The sequence below is a fragment of the Culex pipiens genome, chromosome 1 (assembly GCF_016801865.2).
Source record: "Culex pipiens pallens isolate TS chromosome 1, TS_CPP_V2, whole genome shotgun sequence".
NCBI classification, from domain to species: Eukaryota; Metazoa; Arthropoda; class Insecta; order Diptera; family Culicidae; genus Culex; species Culex pipiens.
This window is the reverse complement of record NC_068937.1, coordinates 30,503,948-30,527,283: the sequence shown is the minus strand read 5'-3', so window position 1 is coordinate 30,527,283 and position 23,336 is coordinate 30,503,948. Positions and strand designations below refer to the sequence as shown.

The window sequence follows — 23,336 nt, the reverse complement described above, 5'->3', positions numbered from 1 at the left end:
GATGCAAAATGGTGCAATTCTTCGGGCATACCGAAAGCACCAAAAAAGTTCCAGACGGATTAAAAAATACAAAAAAAAAATCCAATGACCGAAATCTCAGAGAATTGCTCAACTATGTTTTGTCATAGAAAAAAAATTTAAACGGAATATAATCATTGAACTTTTAAATTGTTTCATAGTGTGCTTGCATACAGTTTATGTTACTGACAACATTTTTGCAGTGTTGGAATTCTCACGATTTCGCGAGAAACTTTTTCTCCCACAAGTTCTCCCCGTGCTCTCCTCCGCTTTTGGTAGCGCTCGCAAGCGAGAAGTAAAACGAGTTTTTGCACGAGGCGTTCGCGAGCGCTCGCGACTAGAAAGAGAGCGAAAAGGCGAGCGCGAGCGGGGAGAGGAAAGGACTATAAGTTCTCTCCCTTGCTCGCGAACGGGCAAAGCTTTTCTTCTTCTTGCTTGAATTCCATCACTGATTTTTTAGTGATATTTCTTTCCTTGAAGATAAGTATTGAAATCAAGACAAAAATAAACAATTTTCAACCTTCTTCGCAGATCATCGCCGTCGACGGTCGCTCCTTGCTGAACCTCGCCTACACCGAGTCCCTCACCGTGCTCCAGAACACCGGACGAACGGTCGAGCTGGTTCTCTCCCAGGTCTACGTTCGTCCCGCCCTCAGCTCCAGCACCCTCAACATCAACCAGCAGCACTCGTCGATCCACCAGTCGATGAACAGCTTGAACCACTTTCCACCCCTTCCGGACGATCTCTACCCCTCAAAGCTGGACGCGGTTCGCATGGCCACCGCTTCCGTCGCCAAATCCAACAGTTTGTACATAAAGAACGGTCAGACGCAGCCACCGCAGCCGCAGCCAGCGCGAAAAAGCTCACTGGCAAAACCGTACGACGACATCGGGAACCACTTCGAGGCTATTCGGTCGTACTACCAGCAGCAGAACCAGGCTCCGGTCCAGGACGACCGGAAGGTCGCCAACCAGCAGCAGCGGTACACCAAAAACGTGGCGGACATCCTCCGGACGCGGAATCGGGCGAACGAACTCCCTGTGCAAGGAACGCTCAGCCCGTCGAAGAGCATGCCCGATCTGCCAAAGGTAAACATAACCTAAAAAAATACTTCTCAAACGTCAAAATTCTAACCTCAAACCTCCACAGATTCTCCAAGCGTACAGCAAGCCAACCTCGGTCAGCCCCACCGGCTCGGCCGGTTCCTCCTCGACCCTCTCGTACGGCAGCAACCGGACGCAGCCCAAGTCGCTGCCGCCGCCCAAATCGATGGCGACGACGCTGATGATGGGTGCGTCGTCCCGCCGGTACAACGGCCCCGTTCGCTTCCCGGTGACGCCCGCCAAGGACTGCCTACGCACGATTGCGGCCCATCCGGCCGGCAAGGTGCAGCTCTCGCTGTCGAACGCGTCCGATGAGGGGCAGGTGTTTATCTAGGTAGTCGTCTGACTTGTTGACAGATGGAAATTTCTGTTGTGTTGTGTTTTGTTTCTGTGTTTTTGTTTTGCATGTGAGCGCGAGTTAGAGAATGAGAGAGAGACAAAGAGCCAGTTTTAATCTTTTCTTTTGTGTTTCTTTTCTGATGGTTATGAACGATTGGACGGGATGAGCTGAGGGTTGGGAGTTGTTTTGAATAAAAAGTGGTTGCGTACTGATAATGAAAGTTGTCAAAATGTAAAAAAATACAGAAAATATTATGGCCGGTTGCTGTCAAGCATGAAGAAAATATCCTACAGATCTTCCAGATTCAATATTTTGAATATCGCTGGAGATAAATTCGAAAAACTTATTGATCCTTGCACTGTGACATGGATTTTGCCCCCACTTTTCTCTCTCACTTTTGACAACAAGTGTTTTTTGTCGCATTTTCTACCAAACTGGACTATCGCACTTCCATTTAATTAGGAAATTATTTGGTCCTTAAATTGAGCTTAGATTGCTGATAACATTTCAATCATAGATAAAAATTATTCTTCTGAGCAACACTGCACCACAGACAAACAGTCATAATTCAAAATCAAAATCAATCATAAATCAATCAGTCATTTAACGGTCAATTTGAATGATCAGAAACTCACCACGGCCATTTTGAATTCACCCCAGCACATAAACACGCATTTGACACATTTTGATGTGAATCGTGCGTTCACAACCAGATGGCTCTAGTGAGAAGAGATGGGTGTTTTCTGATAAAGTTGCGCAATGATTTTCGTCCGTTTGTCTGTGATAACATTTTATACGTGAAAAAAAAATAATAAAAATAGATTTTTTGAAAACATTTGGTGTCGACGTACCTTCTGACTCGATTGCATAGGTAAAAATAAGTTACTGTGTCAATTTTGAGCCAAATCGGTTAAAATTTAAAGTTCGCTATTCAGAGATCGTTAAAGTCGGTGAAAAAAAATCTTTTCATACAAAAACTTCAGGATTAACTCGGACCGTTTTGCGGTGTTCGACAAAGTTGTGCGTTATACAATGTTACATAGGAATCTCACACTTGAATTGATCTTGATCCGACACATTTAACGCAATCTTGTTGAGGAATTTTGAAATGTTTCGCAATCACCCCCCCCTAGATTTTTGCGAACATTCGCCTACAAACTTCAACGATCAATAGCGACCCAAACTATGTCTCAAAATTGGCACAGTTACTTACATTTAAGATTTTAAAAAAGAACATTTTTTCTAGCCACCCTAGGCCACAGTTGGTTCATTTGAATCTCTTTTTGGTTTGTTTAGATATTCTGTATGAAAATTTATTTAAAAAAATCACAATTTTGTCTCAACCGTGTCTTTTATTACCGTCATCAGGGGTGAAATTGGGAACATATTAATTTCCGTAATCTGGGGTGAATCGGGACTACAGTCTGAATAGGGACAGCAGTTTTTAGAGCACTTAAAGCTTTTAAATTTGGAAATGGATGTACACATTTTGTTGGCCTGAGTCTGTTTTAACCGACACCAACCAGAAAAATCAAAATATTGTGCTCCTACATGGTTTAAACCACTGTCCCTATTCGCCCCATGTGTCCCGATTGACACCAGTTTACGGTTCAGCATTTTTCTATGACTCAATCACACCCCCAGACCCAACGTAACCCCTGATGATGGTAGATAGTATTAATTTATCCAATTTAACATAGGGCCAGTGTTGCCAACTATGTTGAATAGGTCTGTATTTCCTCGGAAAAAGTCTGTATTTGATCTGTATTTAGCCGATTTTGTTACTCTAAAACAGTGTTTCTCAACCGGTGAGGAATTCCCCCCTGGGGGAGGAATTTGACCATTTTGGGGGGGGAATGAGGATGTATCATTAATCGAATTTATTTAAACATGTATGCAAAAAAAGTCTTATCTGATGCTGTTTTTGCAAATTACATGTTCACAAATAAATTTCAACGTTATTCAAATATTTTTTGTATATTTTTCACGGTTTCTAAGAAGTTTTACTTGAGTTTACAGCATTTTTCCTAAATTGATGTATAAATTTTATTTTTTCAAGCGAAAGTTATAAAATGGTTTAATGCATGAGTGGTTTTTGAAATATTAAAACAGATTTGCTTTAAATAATTCTCGATATTTTTAATTCCAAAAAGAACACCAGATGTTGTTTGGGTTTTTGAAAAAGTTTTTTCAAAAGAAAATGTTTTGTTTCTTATTAAATTGAACATTGAGAATTTTTGTGAGGTTTTGCTGAATACTGTATTGAATATCAAAAGTTAAAAGAAATAATTGTTTCAGCATGCTTTGAACTGGAATGTCTCTTTTTGTTAAATTTTCATGGCATTAAACATTATCAGTGCAACAAAAAGGTTACTCAAAATAAATAATTCATTTGTGTATGAAATTATGTAATACTTTAGAAAATTTCTCATGTATTACATGATTTGTTTATCAAATTTTGATATTCATGCATTTTTGTTTCATCAAATTTTGATATTCATGCATTGATACCACAAGTTCAACATCAGTGGGGGAGGGAGGAATGAGGCTCTTGAAAAATAGTCAAGGGGGGAATGGAACGAAAAAGGTTGAGAAACACTGCTCTAAAAGGATCTCAAAAACTTTTTAGTTCAGAAATGGATTTTATGGTGTTGTGAAGAATAGTCCATTGTCTAACATTTTAAAATTTTGTATTTTTTTTTTGTCAAAATAGTTTGTGTCGGATATTTGCGATTTTGAAATCAAAAGTCTGTTATATTTAATTTTTTGTTTGTACATGATAGGACATTTCTGAAATTTTGTTTTTAAAGATTCAATAAACATTTTTTTTTCTTTTTGGGTTTCGGTTTCAAAAACACCCAAAAAGCAAAATTTGACAATTTTGTTCATTGAACCTTTTTAAAAAATACTCTACATTTGGACTCAATTTCTATGTTTGAATGTTATGATTTTTGAACGGATCAGTTGATTTTTTTTTATTTATTTTTTTTTATTTTTACCGGATTATGAAACATTATTGAATAAACCAAACAAACAAAAAAATAAAAAATAATTTTGCGATTAATTTACGAAAAAAAGTCAAAACTTCTTTCTAACAAATTTTGTTTTGTTTATTTAATTTAAAGATTTTTTAGAGATTTTGGATCGTTCCAATATTTTGATATTTTGGAATCCAAATATTCCATTTATTTTGCAGGAATTGAAAAAATATCTTTTTCACAATTACGAAAATATATTTCAAAATAATCATTTTGTAATAAAAGCTTCTTTAAACCTCCATAATTCCTTGATTATTCACTAATTTAAAAAAACATCACAATTGTAAAATTTTCATTGATTATTTTTGGAAGTTGTACTTTTATGATTGTTTACTGCATGATTCTAAATTTCAATTTACGAATCTTTTAAATTTATACATTCAAGATTATAAATCTGATTTTTTTTTTCAAATTTTCAGATAAAAAAAATTAAAAATAGCATCCAAAGGACATATTTTGTTATTGTTATAGAAGTTTTTTTTTTTAATTTTATTTTGTATTGTTAAATGGACTTGGATTTCGGGGAAAAAAAAACTGCAAGTTGAAAAACTGTTAAATTTACGTGCCTTAAACATTGTCGATACTATTTTTTGATTAAAAAAAACTAAATTTTCCATTTTGAAAATCTGGCAACCCTGTTTCATACGGTGAGAGCTTAAAAGTAATTTTAATACATTTTTTATCTAATAAATGGTTTTTTGTGAAAAAAAAATTTCAGAACGAAATATTTATTGATTTTTTTCGGAAAATCAATTATTTTTAGAATTTTGGGAACCCTGTTAAATTTTACAGCTAAAAGTGTTAGCAAAAATATGGTCGGATATCGTAATCTAGTGGAAAATACTGTTTTTACGTTGTTGAAAAGGTACTTGAAAGATGAATCATTTGAACCGAAATGTTTGAGGATTTGGCAACACTGCCATTAAATATGTAATGTTAAGATAGCTCAATGTTACTTTTGGATTTTGATTTTTTTTTATCTTGATGAAATTGGAACGAAAATGGTCTATTTTGGGAACTCTATTTCTACAATGATAGATGTTCTGAAAAATGTGCTAATTAAAAAAAAGTAACGTGAAAACTTTCTAAATCTTGTATTTAGAAAAAATGCAACCATTATTAACGCTCGTTTTAAGATTTTTTGTATCAAAACTTTCATTTTAAGGAATTGTTTTTTTTTTGTTTTGTCAATTTTAAACGATCTTGATACTTTTTTACCTATTTGCTTCGTTTTATGTGTTTTTTTTTTGGCATTGAAGTGAGATTTAAAGTTGTAGTTCATTGAATTTTTGACGTAAACTTTGAAATTATATGAATCAATTTGAAAAAAATATCGCTATTCAGTACGCAACCAATAATTCTAAAACAAAACCCAATCATTCGCTCATTCCGTCCAGACGATTAAGTCTAGAATTGACCTGTGTAATATTAGCTGTTTAAGGTATTAGTGCGTGTGATTTTGGCTGTTCTTTTTCCTGTGCTTCTTTTTCCTGTACGAATCTAGTTTAAGGTTAAGTTCATCCCCCTCCATTTCTACTGCGCTAGATTTAAAGCCTTACCCATTTAAGTTTAAGAGAGGAGCAAAAAATAGTTTAACTTCGTTAGCTTTGAGAATGTTTAGTTTAACTTTTCCTTCCGTCTTCCCTGCCCACCTTTTTTTTGCTATCGCCAGGTTTGCAAAGTTGCAAAACCGTTTCGTTTGTTCACGCGGGCGAAAAATTAGTTCTGATAGTTTTGAGAAAAGATAGATCCATTGTACAGTGTAATTTCGCCGCGAGCGAGTCAAAAGCTAGCCAACGAACGAAAGTTAGTAGCTTTTGTGCAAACCAACAGAGTTTAGTTAGAAGTAGCAGCAGCAGCAGCGTAAGCCGGTGTCGACGAAACTTTATTATTAATTAAAGTTGGAACTTTTCCTTCCTGCATCGAGAAGTAATTTGTGTGTGTTTTTTTGTTTCATTTATTTTGTTGTAGTTCACCTCTCACAGCCCTCTTATTTCTTTACTTTTCAGTGTTTGTGTTTTTAGCTTCTCATCGATTTGCGTTTTCCTTGCTCCGCAAAACTGCCAAATGTGTTTGCAAATTCTTCTTTTTTCCCCCTCTCCTCACTTTTTTTTCCCTCTTGCTGGATTATGGAAAACTTTCGCGCAACCATCAAGATAAGCACCATCCCATCTTTTAGCAAACTACCACTACCAGTTTTGCAAAGTATTATTGCATGTGCTGCGCCGCGCGGGTTTCAGGCAAGGATTGCCACTCACTCACTCTTGCGTTTTGTGGTCGCTTATTACTTTATCCAGTTTCTGTAAGCAGATTTTCTTCAAGTTTTTGGTGGATATCGTGTGCGAGAAAAAGTTTTGTTTCAGATGGAGGAGAAAAAATAGCGTTTGAAGAATGATACATACTCATATGGGAGCAGCCAAGTACTCTCTGACAACTTTGAAGGGAGCTTAGTCATATTAGAAATGAAGTTTTTATATAAAATGCGTCTTTTTTTGGTTTGTATGAGACTTCGTATAATCGAATTAAAATCACTGTTTAGTTTTTTTTATTTTATTTTTATTTTTAACATCATATTTAGGTTCAACGACTCCATTAGTCAAAATTGAATGATAATTGAATTAAAAATTACCGAATGCATTTTCTCAATATTTTATCACCGTCATCATTTAAACATTCTAAATCGCTTTAGCGTACACAGTAAAAAAAATATAATATTACATCTGGAAAGGGGTACAACTTTTATGTCAGAAAATAATTGTAGTTTTACCTCTGAAAATGTGTAATTTTACCAATGTCACTTTTTCAGTCTGAATTGAGGTAAAATTACATCATAAAAGAGGTAATCTCGGATAAGTTTTCAAAAGGACGTAAGAGCCATTGACAAACTTAGCCCTTTTTGCATCGGTACTCGACCTACTTACGAAAGACCAATTTCAAAAATGCTTGAGATTGTTCATCTTTACGTCCTTCAAGTGCTCAAAATTTGAAACAAATGAAATATTGTTTCAATTTGGAGAAAAATTAAAAATAGTGCTGGAGGTCACGGTGACTCTTACGGCTTTTTGAAAACTCACCCGAGTAATATTCAATATTCAACCTTCCACAATTACACCTTCCAAATTGACACAATTATTTACTGTGTAGTTCAGAAATACACAGTAAAGATGTGTAAATTTGGAAGGTGTAATTTTGGAACGTTGAATAAGACCTCTTTTATGATGTAATTTTACCTCAATTTAGACTGATAAAGCGACATTACAACAGAAAAGTGATAAAATTACACATTTTCAGGGGTAAAATTACATTTTTTTTCTGACATAAAAGATGTACCCCTTTCCAGATGTAATATTACTATGATTTTTTGCAAAAAAACACAATTTTTTATATGTTTTAGGGGACATCAAATGCCAACTTTTAGAAATTTACAGAATGGCAAAAAGTCTTTGACTGAGTTATGAACACTGATTTTTTTTAAATATCGAAATATTGCTCGCAATTTTTTTTCTACATCATTTTTCGATGTAAAATCGAATTTGCAATCAAAAAGTACCGTAAACTGGGGTGACTTTGATAGGTTTTTCAAATGCCCGCCAAATTAATATCTAAACATTTTTGAGAATTTTGAGTATGTAAGCATTAAGGGATAGCTTATTATCGAACATATATGCAAAAATGTGACTGTTACATTGGATGTATCAAAATTAGTGGCCAAATCAAATTTCTATCAATGTCACCCCGGGCTATCAATCTCACCCCAGTTTACGGTACTGCACTGAAACTTAATAAAGTGTACCGTTTTCAAGTTAAAGCCATTTATAGGATTTTTTTTTAAATTTCCGCAGTTATTATTTTGATTGAATTAATGCCCATGTTTGCCCACATTTGAAAAAAAAATTTAAGAGCTGAGAAAATTCTCGATATTTTGCTTTTTTGAACTTTCAAAAACAGGAAAATGAGATTTTCTCAGTGCTGCCCAATAAAAAAATATTCCCAAATTCAACGTTCAACGTCAACGTTTGAAAAGGGTTAAAATAAAGATTTCTGTCTACAGGTAAGTAACACGCCACAATTTTAGGTAATTGAGAGTTTCATTGAACATGGGCAAACATATGGACACTAATTTTGAAAAAAAGGAATAACTGCGACTATTTTCAAATGGCTTTAACTTGACCAAATCAAGTTTTAGTGACAAAAAGTGAAATTTAAAATCACCATGATCGATCAAAAAATCCCTTTAAATGATACAGATTTTTGAATTTTCATATATCCTTTTTGTATGGACAAAAACGAAAATGTTTGATCAATTTGAAATTATGATTTTTTATAATTACAATCAAGTTTTATTTTGAACAAGGAGCACTTTATCAAAATTCCTGAAAAGTAAATAACGATTAAGAATGTTAAAACATTAACACAGAGTTTAAAAAATAACTAAAATTATTTTTTTCCTATAGAAAACTTTTTTTTATCATAGCTCGCCGGCAAAATTTTGGTCCGTACTTTTCTATGGCTCAAAAGTTGCAGGGCTTTGTCCTTAAAAAAAAATATGGATTGTGGGAAATTTATCTCTGCAAATGTTCATTAAAAAATTGGGATTTTTTTATAAATTACAAAAAAAAAACACTTTGTCGACCAATTTCGGAAAGAATCACTAGATTGCATTTAATTTTACATTTACAAATGGTGTTTTGAACTTTCCAAATGTTCTTTTTTTCTTCAAAATCCCTGGAATCAAAAAATGTACAGCTTGGCCAAAACAAAGACGCCCGGCACTTTTGGTCCACAAAACCAATTAAAAATATGATAAAAAAATTCTTTTGTTAAAGTATTAAATACAATTTTTTAGTGCCTTTATTTTTTTCTGAAAGTTTTAATTATAAAGCAGATATTAGACTGTGGCAAACAAACAAAAAACAAACTCGCACTTTTTCGTGTTTGACAGTTTGCCAAACGTGTCTGCAAACATTTACAGGCAAACTGCCAAACTGTCAAAATGTGCGAGTTTGTTTGTTTGTTTGTCAAAGTCGAATACCTGCTTAACCTACAACTTTGCCAGGAACACCAAATCGATCAGGAAACCCCTTGTCAAGATAAGGATTTCTCGTTTATTTTCATGGCACTTTTGAATGAGCAGTGCCAAAAATTGGATAGAGACTTGTATAGAAGAATCAATGAGAATTACTCAAGGCTGATTTTGTTTTTTGCTGTTTACGTTCAATTTTTCAATTAATTTTGCTACCGTCATCGATGACGGTATATGAAACTATTGTGTGCAAAAAATAAATTTACTGACATTTAGTTTATATTAGTCCTTAGTATACGAATTGAACTAGGGGAAATCTACCCTTTCCAATCAAACACCTATCTTCGTCATATGGAGAGTTTGATGCTCGATTAAAGCTCCAAAAATACTATTTGGGCTATAAACTTACCAGCAACAGCACCGCCTCGAGTAAGCACGCAAATGTATGCCACTTACTGGCCAAAAAGATCACATTTAATGCACTTTTGATCATAATTTGTATTTTGCGAGACCACTTCTCATCATTTTGTTGGCACACACAGTGACACACACGAGAATCCCTCAAACGCTTAATGAATATCGCCAAAAATAACTTTTCACTTTAGCTTACTTTTTCACGGCGCTTAAGATATGAAATTGCTTCCAACTACCGGCAACATGTTCTTTTGATCATTAGTAAGGCACTCACTTGAAGAATAATCTCGAAAAATGTAATAAATTAGCAAGCGCCATCAAAAAAACAAACGCGCCAAGTCGTTTGACGTTTCAATTTTCACTTTGCATTCCAAACGAAGGCTGAAGAAAACCGAGCGAGAGACGAAGGCAAAAAAGAACAAAGGCTGGCCGTCAACACCACCAGCAGCACAGCCAGCGATGCCAGGAAACTTTCCCTATAAATGCCACTTTTCGTGAGTGTTCGTTTGAACTGTCAGCGCAAATGGCAACACTCGACAGAGTGTTGGAAGAAAAAAGAACTAAGCCGATATTAGAAAAATGGGCGTGGCCCAATGCATTCGCCTCGATTAGAATACCCTTGGGAATTTTTTTTTGTTAAATGCTTGGTAAAGAAATAGAATAACTTTTAGTGAAAGTGAAAATAAACATAAATGTTCACAAAAACTTGCTCTACTCGTTGGTGTACTTGGTTTTAGTAAAATTCAAGGGAGACTCTAGATTATCCAGCATCATTCAAACACGACCGCTTATTAGGATTAAAATGGGTAGATTTCCCCTATTTAGTTGAAGAAATTTAGTTTTTAAAATTAAGTTTAGTTTAACATTGCTTTAAGAATTGTTCAATTTAGACTGTATGGATAATTATTTTGACTCGAAAACAAGTCAATTTTCAAAAATATTTCTAGAGCACTTTTTCCAAACATCCAATGCGCTGTGGGTTTCCTATGTAGATTTTTGCAATTCCTTCGTGAAACTACATCAAAAATCGAAAAATATTGCTTACTTTTTTAAACAAGGGCTGAGAAGTTCTACTTTTCAGCTCTGAAATGGGTGCTGAAAAAATGAACTTTTCAATAATGCTATCGAAATAGAAATTACTATATATTTTTGGCAGTAATTAGCCAAAACAAACTATTAGAACTATGTTGCTGGTTTTGATTTGCTCAGATGCTGGTTTTAGCAAAAAATTGCGCTGGAATAGAAACTTTTTTTTGCAAATATTAGCAAAATCAAACCTCTCTCAGCCGATTTGGCGATTTTGGCAGATTCCATTTCCGTGTAAATTTCATTTTTTTACGATAAATTCGAGTTCTTCGATCCAAAAATGGTCAAATTCAAGTGGTTTATTTCCTGCTACAAATGAATAATTTCATGAATATTCAAAGTTCGCCATATTAGCAGCCAATTTCAAGCAAAACGATGCAAATTAAAACAATAAAGGAAAAAAATGTGATTCGATTTACCAATGTGAAATTTTTGCGAGGACTTAAGGTAATCGAGTCTTTATAGTAATTAGTTTCATGATAGTTATGTATTCTTTGGGGTTTTTTAATGTCTTTGCCAAAAAATAATTTCATGGATTTTTTCTTCAACTTATTTTCGTTGTTTGTAGTTTCATCCATCTGAGTAAATTGATCATTTTTTTTAAAGTGCATTTTACTCTAAGAATTCATTTAAAAAGCAATCTAGCCCACCATCACACAAAAAAATGGTTTCAGATGGGAACACCTGTGCACAATTTTCAGTTTCAACCTATGGCATCAGAAACTGGGCCAAATATTAGTTCAGAATTTGATTTTGAATATATGTGTATTGTTGGAGATATATTTAGAGCGGTAATTTAAGAAACAAATGATTCGAGTGATTTTTAAATAATTTTATAGCAGTCTGGCCGTAGAATCGGACTCACTAGGATAATATATGTTCAATTATTTAGATGATTTTTCGATCGCTCCAGAAACTTTTATCTAACTCCAACAAGTTTCCCTCCGATTACTCTTCCCTACAATGTTTGCTTCCGGAGCTGTTTCGATGCATGTTTGATAAACTGATCCAATATCCGGCTATTTGAGCGGAAAGTTTTTCGCATATATTTACATTCCATCAGTATCCGAACATGTATCACCACTTGAAAGTAGAAGGATGCAAAACTTTTACATTTTCTTCACCATCGAGGCATTTAATCTAGAAGTTTGAGCTTATGTCTTAAACGGGAACATTGTTGGCGGAAGTTTTGAAAATGCCTAATATTTAGCTTTGCAATGATTGCTTTTCTCGATAAATTTTGCACAACTTCAAGATTGCTAGGTCAACCTTCCAGGTAGCCATAATTTCCCCAAAAGTGTTCAATACCACCAACTTTTTCCCGCCAAGTGCAAAACCATCAAACAGACTCAACCGAAGTTCGAAGTGAAAAGTTCTGTCCCGAACCCTACTCCTGCCCACCGAAGCGGAAACATTGATGCGACAGTAAACACTAACTGTTTATGAATGGTCTCACAAGTTTTACCTTCGATTTCCCCACCATACTAATGTCGACCACATCAGAAGAAGGATTTGCGGAGTGGTTTGCTAAAAGTGTCAAACATGGTTTTAGTTCTCCTCGTTTGAAGGGGGAATTTTTATTTGATTAGGGATTTTATTGCTGGCTTGAACTCTTTTTCGATATTCCGAATGAAAAGTGTGAAAGCGGAAAGGTGTGTTTCAGTGGCGGGAAAGTTTTTCTTTTCCCTTTTTATTTTTCCTCTCTTCCGCTGTCAGAAGTGGCTTTTTCCCATTATTGCAAACATTGTTTTTCCACACTTGCGGCTCTCGGCAAATGCGACTTGTTTTCTGGTGCTTCTAATTAAATTAGCCATTGTCGCCGGGACAGAAGCCCGAAGGATAGCTCGAAAGGTTATTTACGAATCGTTGGGAGTAGTATTGAGCTTGTGACTGAAATGTGGAATTTGATTTTTTAGAACAATAACAAAACATTTTATTCTTCTGTTGAGAAACAAAGTTTTTGGTATAACAAAAGATGCGCTGAACTATCTTAAAAAAATGTTCATAACTTCAATACAGATTAAAACTAAATTTAAATATGATAAATGAATAAATTCAACCATATATTAACCATGATATCAAAAGCAAGTTTATAAAAAAAAACTTTTTTTTCAGCAAAAAAAAATACTAACTTCATGTTTAATTTCTAAACCTTCAACCTTCGACAGTTTTGCAACTTGTTAAATAATGATGATATCAATTAATTAATGACAATATGGTTTCCTACACACAGAAAAAATAATGTAAATTTGGAAGCTTTAATTTTGGAAGGTTGAATATTACCTCTTTTATGATGTAATTTTACCTCTATTTAGACTGAAAAAGTGGCATTACAACAGAAAAGTGGTAAAATTACACATTTCCAGAGGTAAAATTAAACCTTTTTTCTGACATAAAAGATGTACCCCTTCCCAGATGTAATATTACCATGATTTTTTTTTCTGTGCATTTTTACATGATTTTCCGAACCGTTGTCTCAAATTCGAAAAAATTTGAAATCTTTAAGGGCCCATTTGATTATAAATATCGTTAAACAATGTTTTGTATTCAGTTTTTGCCTCCTGTTTTTTTTATATTTTTTTTAAGGATGCAAAAAACTTAATTTATACTGTAACTTGTTACTTGGTGTGGATTTACATAATTTAATTTGTATGTTATCTTCAAATAAAATATTGTTGAAGATTTCACAAAAAAAAAGTTCAATTTTGAAATGTTGAAAATTTAGAAGGTTGAATATTACCTTTTTTTTTGGTAATATTACATAAAAAATGTGTAAAAATGTGAACCTGATGAATATTCATCAAGAACTGATGAAAATTCATCATTTTGTGGGGTAAAGTTAATAATTTTTTGTTTGCCACAAAATCTGTCAGCATTTCCTGATGAATATTACCATTTTTTTTTCTCTATATGTATTCATTACGAGTACACGAAGTATTTATTTCAACCAAGGAAAAGTAAGCTTTTGTTAAAAAAAACATTTCTGAAGGAAATGCATTTTGGATTTTTCATTCTCAAGACATTGGCATTTCTGAAAATATTAGATCTGTTTTCTTTTTTATAAATCATGAAAATATTTAGTTGAGTTTTTTCACTTTTGAAAATCAATTTGTTGTTTTTAACATCTTACAGCAGAAAAAATAAATTTCAATTTTGAAGAATAATTTTTAAAAACTGTTTGTTTTATAAAGTTTAACGCCTCGTTTCAATTTGTGATCTTAATACTCAAAATTTAGCATAAGATTTAAGCAACACTTTTTGAAGAAAAAAATTTAAAAAAAGTTAAACAAAGTACTATGCATCATAGTTTGCAATCGAATGTACTTGTTATTTCACTGAATATTTAAGTTTCAAGCATTATTAATTTTTTTTATTTTCCTCTGATTTCTGGGAAAATTTAAAAAAGGAGAAAAAACTTAAAATATTTATTGCATTTGTCCTATATGTAGACAAAAATTCATCTACTTATGTTAAAAAATATATAAAAATAATGCAATCATTAAAAAGAATCCACTGATGGCATAGCCAGATGAATCTTGAGGGCCATTTTGGTAGTTTGCCGTAATATCGCGGGCTGCATGTGAAATACAAATAAAAATAATAAATCTTGTTTTAGAATGTAATTTAAAGTTTTTCAATTCAAAAGTTTTAACAAAGTTTACTTCCGTATGTTCAGAGCGCAAAAAAAAAATCATTCATTCAACTCTTTTAAGTTTAAACATTACCAAATTTAATATTTATGGAAAATTATCTCTTATGGAGTTTTACAAATACCTATGTTTGGATTGAACTCTTTTTTTAGCTGGGAACATTTAGCTATTCTTTTATTTTTTTTAAATAATTCGTATGAATTGTGAAAAGAACAGTTTCAGAAAATAATGACTTTCAAGTACATAATTTTGAATTTCACTTAACATTTCTTCAACATAGCAATTTAATTTTAGCTTTATAGTGAAGATTATTCTGCATATTAAAAAAAATGTTTCATTTTTTTTAGTCATTACAACCTTGCTAAAAGGAAACTGAATCAAAAAATTGAATAAAAAAAAATTAGAAACGTTTGTGAATTATAATTTTATCATCAAAAATTTTATTGTTCTGTTTTTTTTAATCCATGTTTATTTTTTCAAAACCTACATTTCCATGACATTTTAGTTTTAAGCAAAATATAATAAATGCTTCTTACCTACATTCAAAAAAACGAGTTCGCGTAAACGTGAACAGAGTTCATACCACCGGGAACCAGGAAGAAAACTGTTCAACTTTTATAGTGCATTGCACCATAAAAGTGAACAGTTTTCTTCCTGGTTCCCGTTGGCATAAACTCTGTTCACGTTTACGCAAACTCGCTTTTTTAAGTGTAGAATCAACCACTTTTCTACCGTTCGCTTGAAAAAAATACAAAATTTTTGATTAAATTTTATTTAAAAAATATATCTTTTTTTTCGAATTAATAATTTGACAAAAATTCAAAATTCAAGTTCCAAAAACACTACGTTTGTTATTATTTAATTTGATGCATATTATGAATTCATATTTTTTATATTATGTTAGCATTATTGTGGTTTGGTTGAGCGTTTTAGCAGAATGCATTACTGTGAATACAAAGAGACGAGTTGTTCCTTTTAATTCCGAATAAAAAGGAACAACTCGTCTCTTTGTATTCACATGTTAGCATAATTTGTACACCCTACTTGAAATATAGTTTTGACTTTAGATTGATAATAGTGATTCGAGTTATTTTTCGCTGAAAAAAGATTTAAAATTATCAATTTTTTTGTATTTTTTTTATTTTATTATTTTTTATAAATACAAAAAAGTGTACATTATATTTGTTTCAGCCTTTAAATATTTTTTTTTAATTTGTTTTAGCCGCATTTTACATAGTTTGCCAAAAAATCCAAAAAATCCTATCTTTGGAACCAAATTTTGCACCATCCCCACTATAAATCAAAATATGTTTCAGCCATTCCATGTCAAACAGGAAGTCTCCAAATTTTGCCCAAATAATTGGACTCGTTTTTTTTTTGTTTGGCGATTAGGGTGCTCCTATCCGAAATAGGGTGGTCAAAAAATTGAATTTTCAAAAAAAAATAATCATATCTCCGGATCGGCCGGAACGGCTGAAACAATCGTTTCAAAAGAAAGGCTATTAGTCGGGCTTTTAAAAAAAATGTGGAGGTTCGGAAAAGCTGAATATTTGAAAAGGTCCTATGAAAATTTCATTTGCTAATTTGAAGGTCTCGGGGCTAAAGAGCAATGTTTTACATAACATATCCAAAAATTGCGAATAGCCATTAACACGATTCGGAGATATGATTTTTTGAACATAAAAAGTGGGTTTTTTGAAGCGCCGCGCGCAAAATTGGAAAAATGACGAAAACGGGTAAATTTTTTTCACTAAAACTGCGATAACATGAAAATTTTAGCGATGACCTATACATGTTTGGGTACCAAAAGTTGCGTCAATTGCGAACATGTTGGTACCCAAACATCTATAGGTCATCGCTGAAATTTTCATGTTATCGCAGTTTTAGTTGACTTTTACTAGTTTTTAAATGATTTTTTTCAAAGGAAAGGAAATTGTTTCAACACTCCAAAGTGAATTGATCTACTATTTTGTGCACCCAAAAGCGAAATGGCTTTCCCCCTTATTTCTCCCATTTTCTTCCTATACCAAACCATTTGCTGCGGAGTGGTCACACAGTGGCCATCAGTCCAGTTGTCCAGCAGAACCGACCCCTCGCGTTAATGACAGTTGCATTCGTGCCGGTGGACGACGACGACGAGGACAATTAGACAGAGGGGGCACCTTTTTCCTTCTTTTTGCCAGCCAGGACAAAGCTCACAAGTTTTGGGGAAAATTTCGCTGCAGCTGCAATTTTTCTTTCGTTTAGTTTTGGGTCAAGAAAACAAGGATCCGACCGTGAGAAGTGTGGGGAAAGTTAATGAAAGAATAACTACTTTTAGCAATTTTGAGGAAAAATAGAGAAAAAAAATAGTGAAGAAACGTGGCAGTTTTTCCACTTTGGAAATGTTAAGGTGCAACGGTAAGGTACAGGATGGTGCTGGTGTTTCTTAATGTGATTAGTAGTGCTGCGTAGTTCATTCTTAAGGGCAAGGCGAAGAGAAAAGTTAATATTTTTACGGACCAGTGTAATGGGACGGAGGTGCAGCTGGTGCAAGTTCTCATTAGCCATGGAATAAGTTTTATAAAAAAGGAAAACTGAGCTGGATGCAGTGGAAAAGATTTGGATTAAACGTTTGCGGCTCCAGGCCTGGTGAGAAAGCAGAGCAGATGTGAAGAAATTGCGCAATTCGTAATGAGGAAGTGATGGATTTCTTCAAAAGTATGATAAGTATTCAAGTCATTGTCTTTTTAAGTATGCTAGAACGCAGTTTAGGGATGAAAAGCATGATCCGGTTCGCAAAAGTACTGCGATTTGATCTGAACGCTAAGTGGTCGACTAACAGTAAAAAAAAAACAATGAATCGATAATGGTTGGAAAACTAGCGACATCTGTAATTATATGAAAATTTGTAAAAAAAATCAACAAACAATTTAACTTAACTTCTATATATAATAACGTTGTCATGTTTTTTTTAAATAAATATTTTATAAATTTAACAATCTTGGGTTTTAACAACCTTTCATCATGATTCATATTTTTCATGAATTTGTTTGCAGCAACAAACAAATTTAGACTTAAACATTCAACTTTTAAGAAAAATGTGTGTAACTCAATCTGAACATTTTTAATTTTTTTTCTTTGTTTACCAAAATGAATTTGTGTCAATTTCGCAATACTTTCTAGAGCTATTTTTTTACCCACATGCTAACGAGATACAGGCGAGGATCAGGTCCCCCCACTCTCCCCTACCCGGTCAAAAAGCGTGAAACTGGGTTTGATTTGATGTAAAATTACAACAAATGTGATGCTCCAATTATGTGCATCAAATAAAGTTTCGTTGATGTTTTTTAGGTTTCGCATGATTATTCGCTGTACCAATGTGATTTACGTCAAGAGAAGCGTAATTTTAAATCAAAAATTAGGTTACGTAATTAAATAATACGTTAAAAAAAGTGTTTACGTCAAATATAATTTTAACATTTTTCTCATCTCATTGATTGTAGAATACCGTAAACCGGGGTGACATTGGTTTTTGTTTTGCAAAGTAATAAATACGAATTAAATGCAAACAGAATGGTATGAAATCTTACTGAGCTTGGTAAAGAATTGTTCAAATTATCTTAAAGTTTTTAACAAAACTGATAAGTTTAAAACATAGTTAAAAGAAATCAACGTTTTAAATATCAATAAATGAAGATGAACGATGAACTACCCGAGTACATTTTTTTTAAATATTTATATTGAAACAAGTTTTGCCGTGTGAAGGTCACTTAAGGGGTACCGTAAACTGGGGTGACTTTGATAGCCCGGGGTGACTTTGATAGGGTTTTCAAATGCCAGTCAAATTAATATCTAAACATTTTTGAGAATTTTGAGAATGTAAGCATTAAGGGATCGCTTATTATCAAACATATATGCAAAAATGTGACTGTTACATTGGATGTATCAAAATTAGTGGCCAAATAAAATTTCTATCAATGTCACCCCGGGCTATCAAAGTCACCCCAGTTTACGGTACTTTAAAACTATCATAGTGACCTGGAAAATATTTTACCAAGGGATTTTTGGTTTTTTTCCCATTTTATATTTTTGTACATACCTATTTTTTTATGGAGGCGCACGATCATTAGCAAAGCTTCACTTTAGATGAAGATTCAAGAAGTATCGCGCGCCTCCATTGAAATATATGGTATTTCTTGGGCTATAAATACCTAGTTAATTTTTTTTTCTAGTTCACGGATGTTTGGAAAGGACTCCCTAAGCGTCCTTTCCTCGAAAATAACAGTCAGGTACAATGATTTACAATAATAATCTTCTTTTTAGTCCTCAATATTGCGTGTTGAGAGCAAATGTTGGACTGTGATAATACAACAAAATCTTATTTTTCACGTGCTCACTGCAACTAAATTTTTTAGTAGATTTTTAAATCTTTAGCTTTGTCTTGCTGAGAAATTAAAATTGGAGATCATCAAAAATAATTAATAAAAAATATAACTGGAGCAATAGGGAGCAGTTAAACCTGAACATCAGGAATATTACTATGAACTGTTTCGCAAAAAAAATCAGATCGAACTGAACCAACAAAATCGCCAAAAATCCATTTTTCAACCAATTTTTGATCTTTTAAAAGCATTTGAAAGAAGAACCCCTAAAAAATTTTAAGTATTTTAGGGATGGAAGCCGGGACCGTGGTGTAGGGGTAAGCGTGATTGCCTCTCACCCAGTCGGCCTGGGTTCGATCCCAGACGGTCCCGGTGGCATTTTTCGAGACGAGATTTGTCTGATCACGCCTTCAGTCGGAAAGGAAGTAAATGTTGGTCCCGGACTAACCTAAAAAAGGTTAGGTCGTTAGCTCAGTCCAGGTTTAGGAGTCGTCTCCCTGGGTCCTGCCTCGGTGGAGTCGCTGGTAGGCAGTTGGACTAACAATCCAAAGGTCGTCAGTTCGAATCCCGGGGTGGATGGAAGCTTAGGTGTAAAAAGAGGTTTGCAATTGCCTCAACAATCAAGCCTTCGAACACCTAGTTTCGAGTAGGAATCTCGCAATCGAGAACGCCAAGGCAATGCTGTAGAGCGAATAATTTGATTTTTTTTTTTGAGGGATGGAAGTTTTACTTGTTTTATGTGACTTTGCCAATGTTTTAAAAAATGTATTTTTTTTTAGGGGTTGGCTGTGTTTTTACTAACATTTCCTTTATTTTAAGTAAAACAAAGTATGCAGTAATTTTTTAAGTGTCCCAGACAATGCTTCTACGCATTTTTTTTACAATTTAAATGATAATGGTGCCATTCTAGAGCAGAAAATATGAAAAACTACCAAAAAATTGAAAAATTGACTGTAAAAACATGAAAAAACTAGATAGCAAAAGTTAATGATAGGAGGTGGTAGAGTAAGCCAAATACTATCAGAAGCAGGGATGGAATAATCGCAAAAAAATCATTTTCGCCAGCGAACTTTCTTCACCCGCAAAAGAGAGCGGAGGCAAATCACGCTAAAAAAAATCGCTCCCGATCTTCTCCAAAATAATCAATCTGCTGATGATTTTTTGTGAATTTCCTTGTCAGCACCACTTAAAAATATTTATTTCACTTTGTTTACACACATTGCCCATCAACAAAATGTGACAGGTCTTTTTTCGACGTGTGACGTTACACTTGCAAGTGTAGTGGTGAAAAAGATGTTCCGCCGAATAATCAAGATGATGATTTTTGCCTTCCTCACTTTACTGAGGAAAGGCTATAAAATCACTCGAAAAACGAACTTTTTAGTTAGACCTCCTAGACCTACCTTCATTTGTACATATCGACTCAGAATCACCGGCTGAGCAAATGTCTGTGTGTTTGGCTGTATGTAGACATGTGTACCAAATCAATGTCACTGGAATATCTTGTCTCAGGCTCAACCGATTTTGGCCGGAATGGTTTCAATCGATCCGTCTTAACGTCCCCTAAGTTTCTATTTAGATTCATGCAGTTTTATCATGTATTTAAAAAGTTATGTTAAAAAAACTGTTTCATATTAAATTAAAATTATGGTAAAAAGGGTGGTTTTTTCATGAAACCCTCACATGTTATATATTTTTAGAAAGCATATCAGAAGACCTTTCTTGTGGATTAAGAATTTTCAAGATCTGACTTACCTATCTAAAATTACAAGCAGTTTAAAAAATGGTCTGAATTTACATAACCTCAAATGGTCCCGTCTGATCGCTATAGCGAAAAAAGCCTTGTAGAGGGATGCCATTTTCCTGAAAGGCGGTGTCTGTATACTCTTGACAAAAAGTCTGTAGGAAGTCTGTTTTTTTTTACTCGTCATTATTTTTATTAGGACCTCTTAGGTGCTGCGATCACGATATGGGGAGATCCATAAACCATGTGGACACTTTAGGGGATTGTAATCACTCTATAAATGAGAGGAAGGCACCAACCACCTACAGGTGGATTAAGTTACGTTTTTAGGTTCTTTTTGCCGATCTTTCGTGCGCGAGAGAGGAGAGCCATGCTCCCTTTGGATTTTTTCTCTTGATGAACGTCCAATGATTTTCTTTTGATGATGATTATTCCATCGCTGATCAGAAGCAAAGATAAACTAAACAAGATAAATGCAAATTAAAATATCAAAAATGAAACAAGAAAAACACAAAACAAAAGTTGCTCAATATGACCTCCTGAACACGGGAAAACTAAAAAAATCGAAAAAAAGTTTGATATAATTATGATGTAGGTAAGCTGAGATAATGCTTCCGAAGTAAAATTGAACCGGAAAAAATTTGTTTTAATGTCTAATAATTCCCTTAAATTAAAAGTCATTTTGATGAGTTCTACAAGTGCAACACAATTTTGTCAAATTCCGTAACTGAAAAGCACTACAAACAAAAAATCTAGAGTTTTTTTATTAGGTCCTATAAACATATGAAAGACAATAGTTTATTGGTTCTTTTCAAAAAAAAAAAAAATCTGGAAATGTGCCGCGAACCAAAAATGAGCGTCGCGATGGTTGACATCACTGCTGAAGACTCGCCCGTCATCTAAACCTTACTAGCCCACGCAGTTGTATTCGTGAGTAGCCCCTGTCTGAAACTAGTCCATGCATTAGTATTTATGAGAAGCCCCTGTCGAAATTGTCTGCTGTTTAGTAGTGTTGGTAATGTTTTGGTTTCATTAAGATGGCAGCCTTAGCAGTGACCTGGTGTTACCACAGACAAGCAGAAAATCTTTCAATCAATAATTAGACGACTAAATTTAACAATCAGAAATTCATGGAAATATTCAATAAATGTTCAAAATGAAAATATTTAGTTAAGTTTAAATTAGGTTACACAAATTCTATGTGTAAATATAGGTATTCGGTGCCCTCTCCCCGTGCCATACCTTCACACTTAGGAGACCCGGGAGGCGGAGTCTTGTCGCAAAAAGAACGATACACGCCTGTGGATCCGTTGACGAAACCGCAAGGTTTAAGAGAGCCACATTATAAGGTGTTACGTCGATTCCGTTCCGTTAAATTAGGTTAAAATTATGTAGAATATACATTGCTTTTCATTTATTTATTTTTCTTGTTATGAAACTAAAAATAGAAAATCATGCGTAGACATTTCGACGCTGTCCAATTGTCGCATTTACATCAATTTTCAGGCTGTGTCAAGATAGCACGACAAGATTGAAACTTCTTTCATATGAAAAGTGATAAAAATGCACGGAGTTTTTTCGGTTTTTATTGAATATCTCAGGATTGAAATCGAATTTTGGGGATCTGTTAAGGTCAAAAGTTGAGGCATTGAGAGCTGCACAAAATGGCGTTCTTAACCTAATTTGGCCCAAAATTCACGTGCGACAAGTTAGCACGACAGCGACGATTTGTGAAATTTGTTTTTCATTTTATGTTCTTTTCATGTTTTTGTTTTGCATACTTTCCATGAATCCTCTCTGTTGTTTTCTAATCACTTATTGTGTCCCACCCTTTCTATGGCTTCCCTTTTGCAGCACGCGACCGGCACAGTTCAAAGTACCGTCTGGTACAGGTGTGACCTTCCGCACACGCTCACCTACTCCTTCTTCCACCTGATTTAACCTTCACTTCTCGCGCGTTCACTGACGCCTCCAATCCAATTAAAACTTGTATCGTCACTCTGTTTTTTCTCTGTTTCGCAGGTCTCCTCCCGCCGCTGAAGATCCCCAAGCTCAAAAAGCTCAAACAGTGGAACGGCGCCTCCATCCTGAACCTGCAGCAGCTGAAGAACCTCCCGTCGCGAACCCGAAACGTCGGCACGGTAGCTTCCGTCGTCGTCCGACCCCCGGAAGTCCCCGCGGCAACGATTCAAAATGGCACCGCCAAATGTCACTCGCGCAAGCGATCTGACATTTCCATCATTAGCGCGTCGGTGCCTACTACGTCGCGTGGCGGCGCCGCCGCCACCGGCGGCCTGTACGCACTCAAGTGCGACCGGAACGCCGCCAAGCGGGGCATTTTGCTGAATCTGCCGCGGAAGATGATGGGGGTGATGGGTGGGGGTGGTGCCGGGGGGGACGGGAACCTGGACGGGGTGAGCTACCAGTCGGAGGAGATGGTCCACGAGAAGTTTTCGCCGTGCAAGAAGCGGGTCGTGGAGCCGCCGCCGAGGCGGAAGCGAATGAGGAAGCGTGAGGAGGAGCGGAGGGAGTTTTATTGCGGGGATCGACTGCTG

The 23,336-nt window shown here is 34.7% G+C and overlaps 1 protein-coding gene across 1 annotated transcript in view; it reads left to right on the top strand.

The window, feature by feature from the left end:
* Nucleotides 1-22,937, top strand: part of LOC120421212 (uncharacterized) — a 140,087-nt gene extending 117,150 nt beyond the window's left edge. Inside the window, exons 14-16 of the mRNA XM_039584414.2 lie at nt 550-1,107; nt 1,169-1,456; nt 22,804-22,937. Of these exons, the coding sequence (XP_039440348.1) occupies nt 550-1,107; nt 1,169-1,456 (846 nt within the window). The 3' untranslated portion in view covers nt 22,804-22,937. The remainder of the gene's footprint in view (nt 1-549; nt 1,108-1,168; nt 1,457-22,803) is intronic.
* The last annotated feature ends 399 nt before the right edge of the window (nt 22,938-23,336 follow it).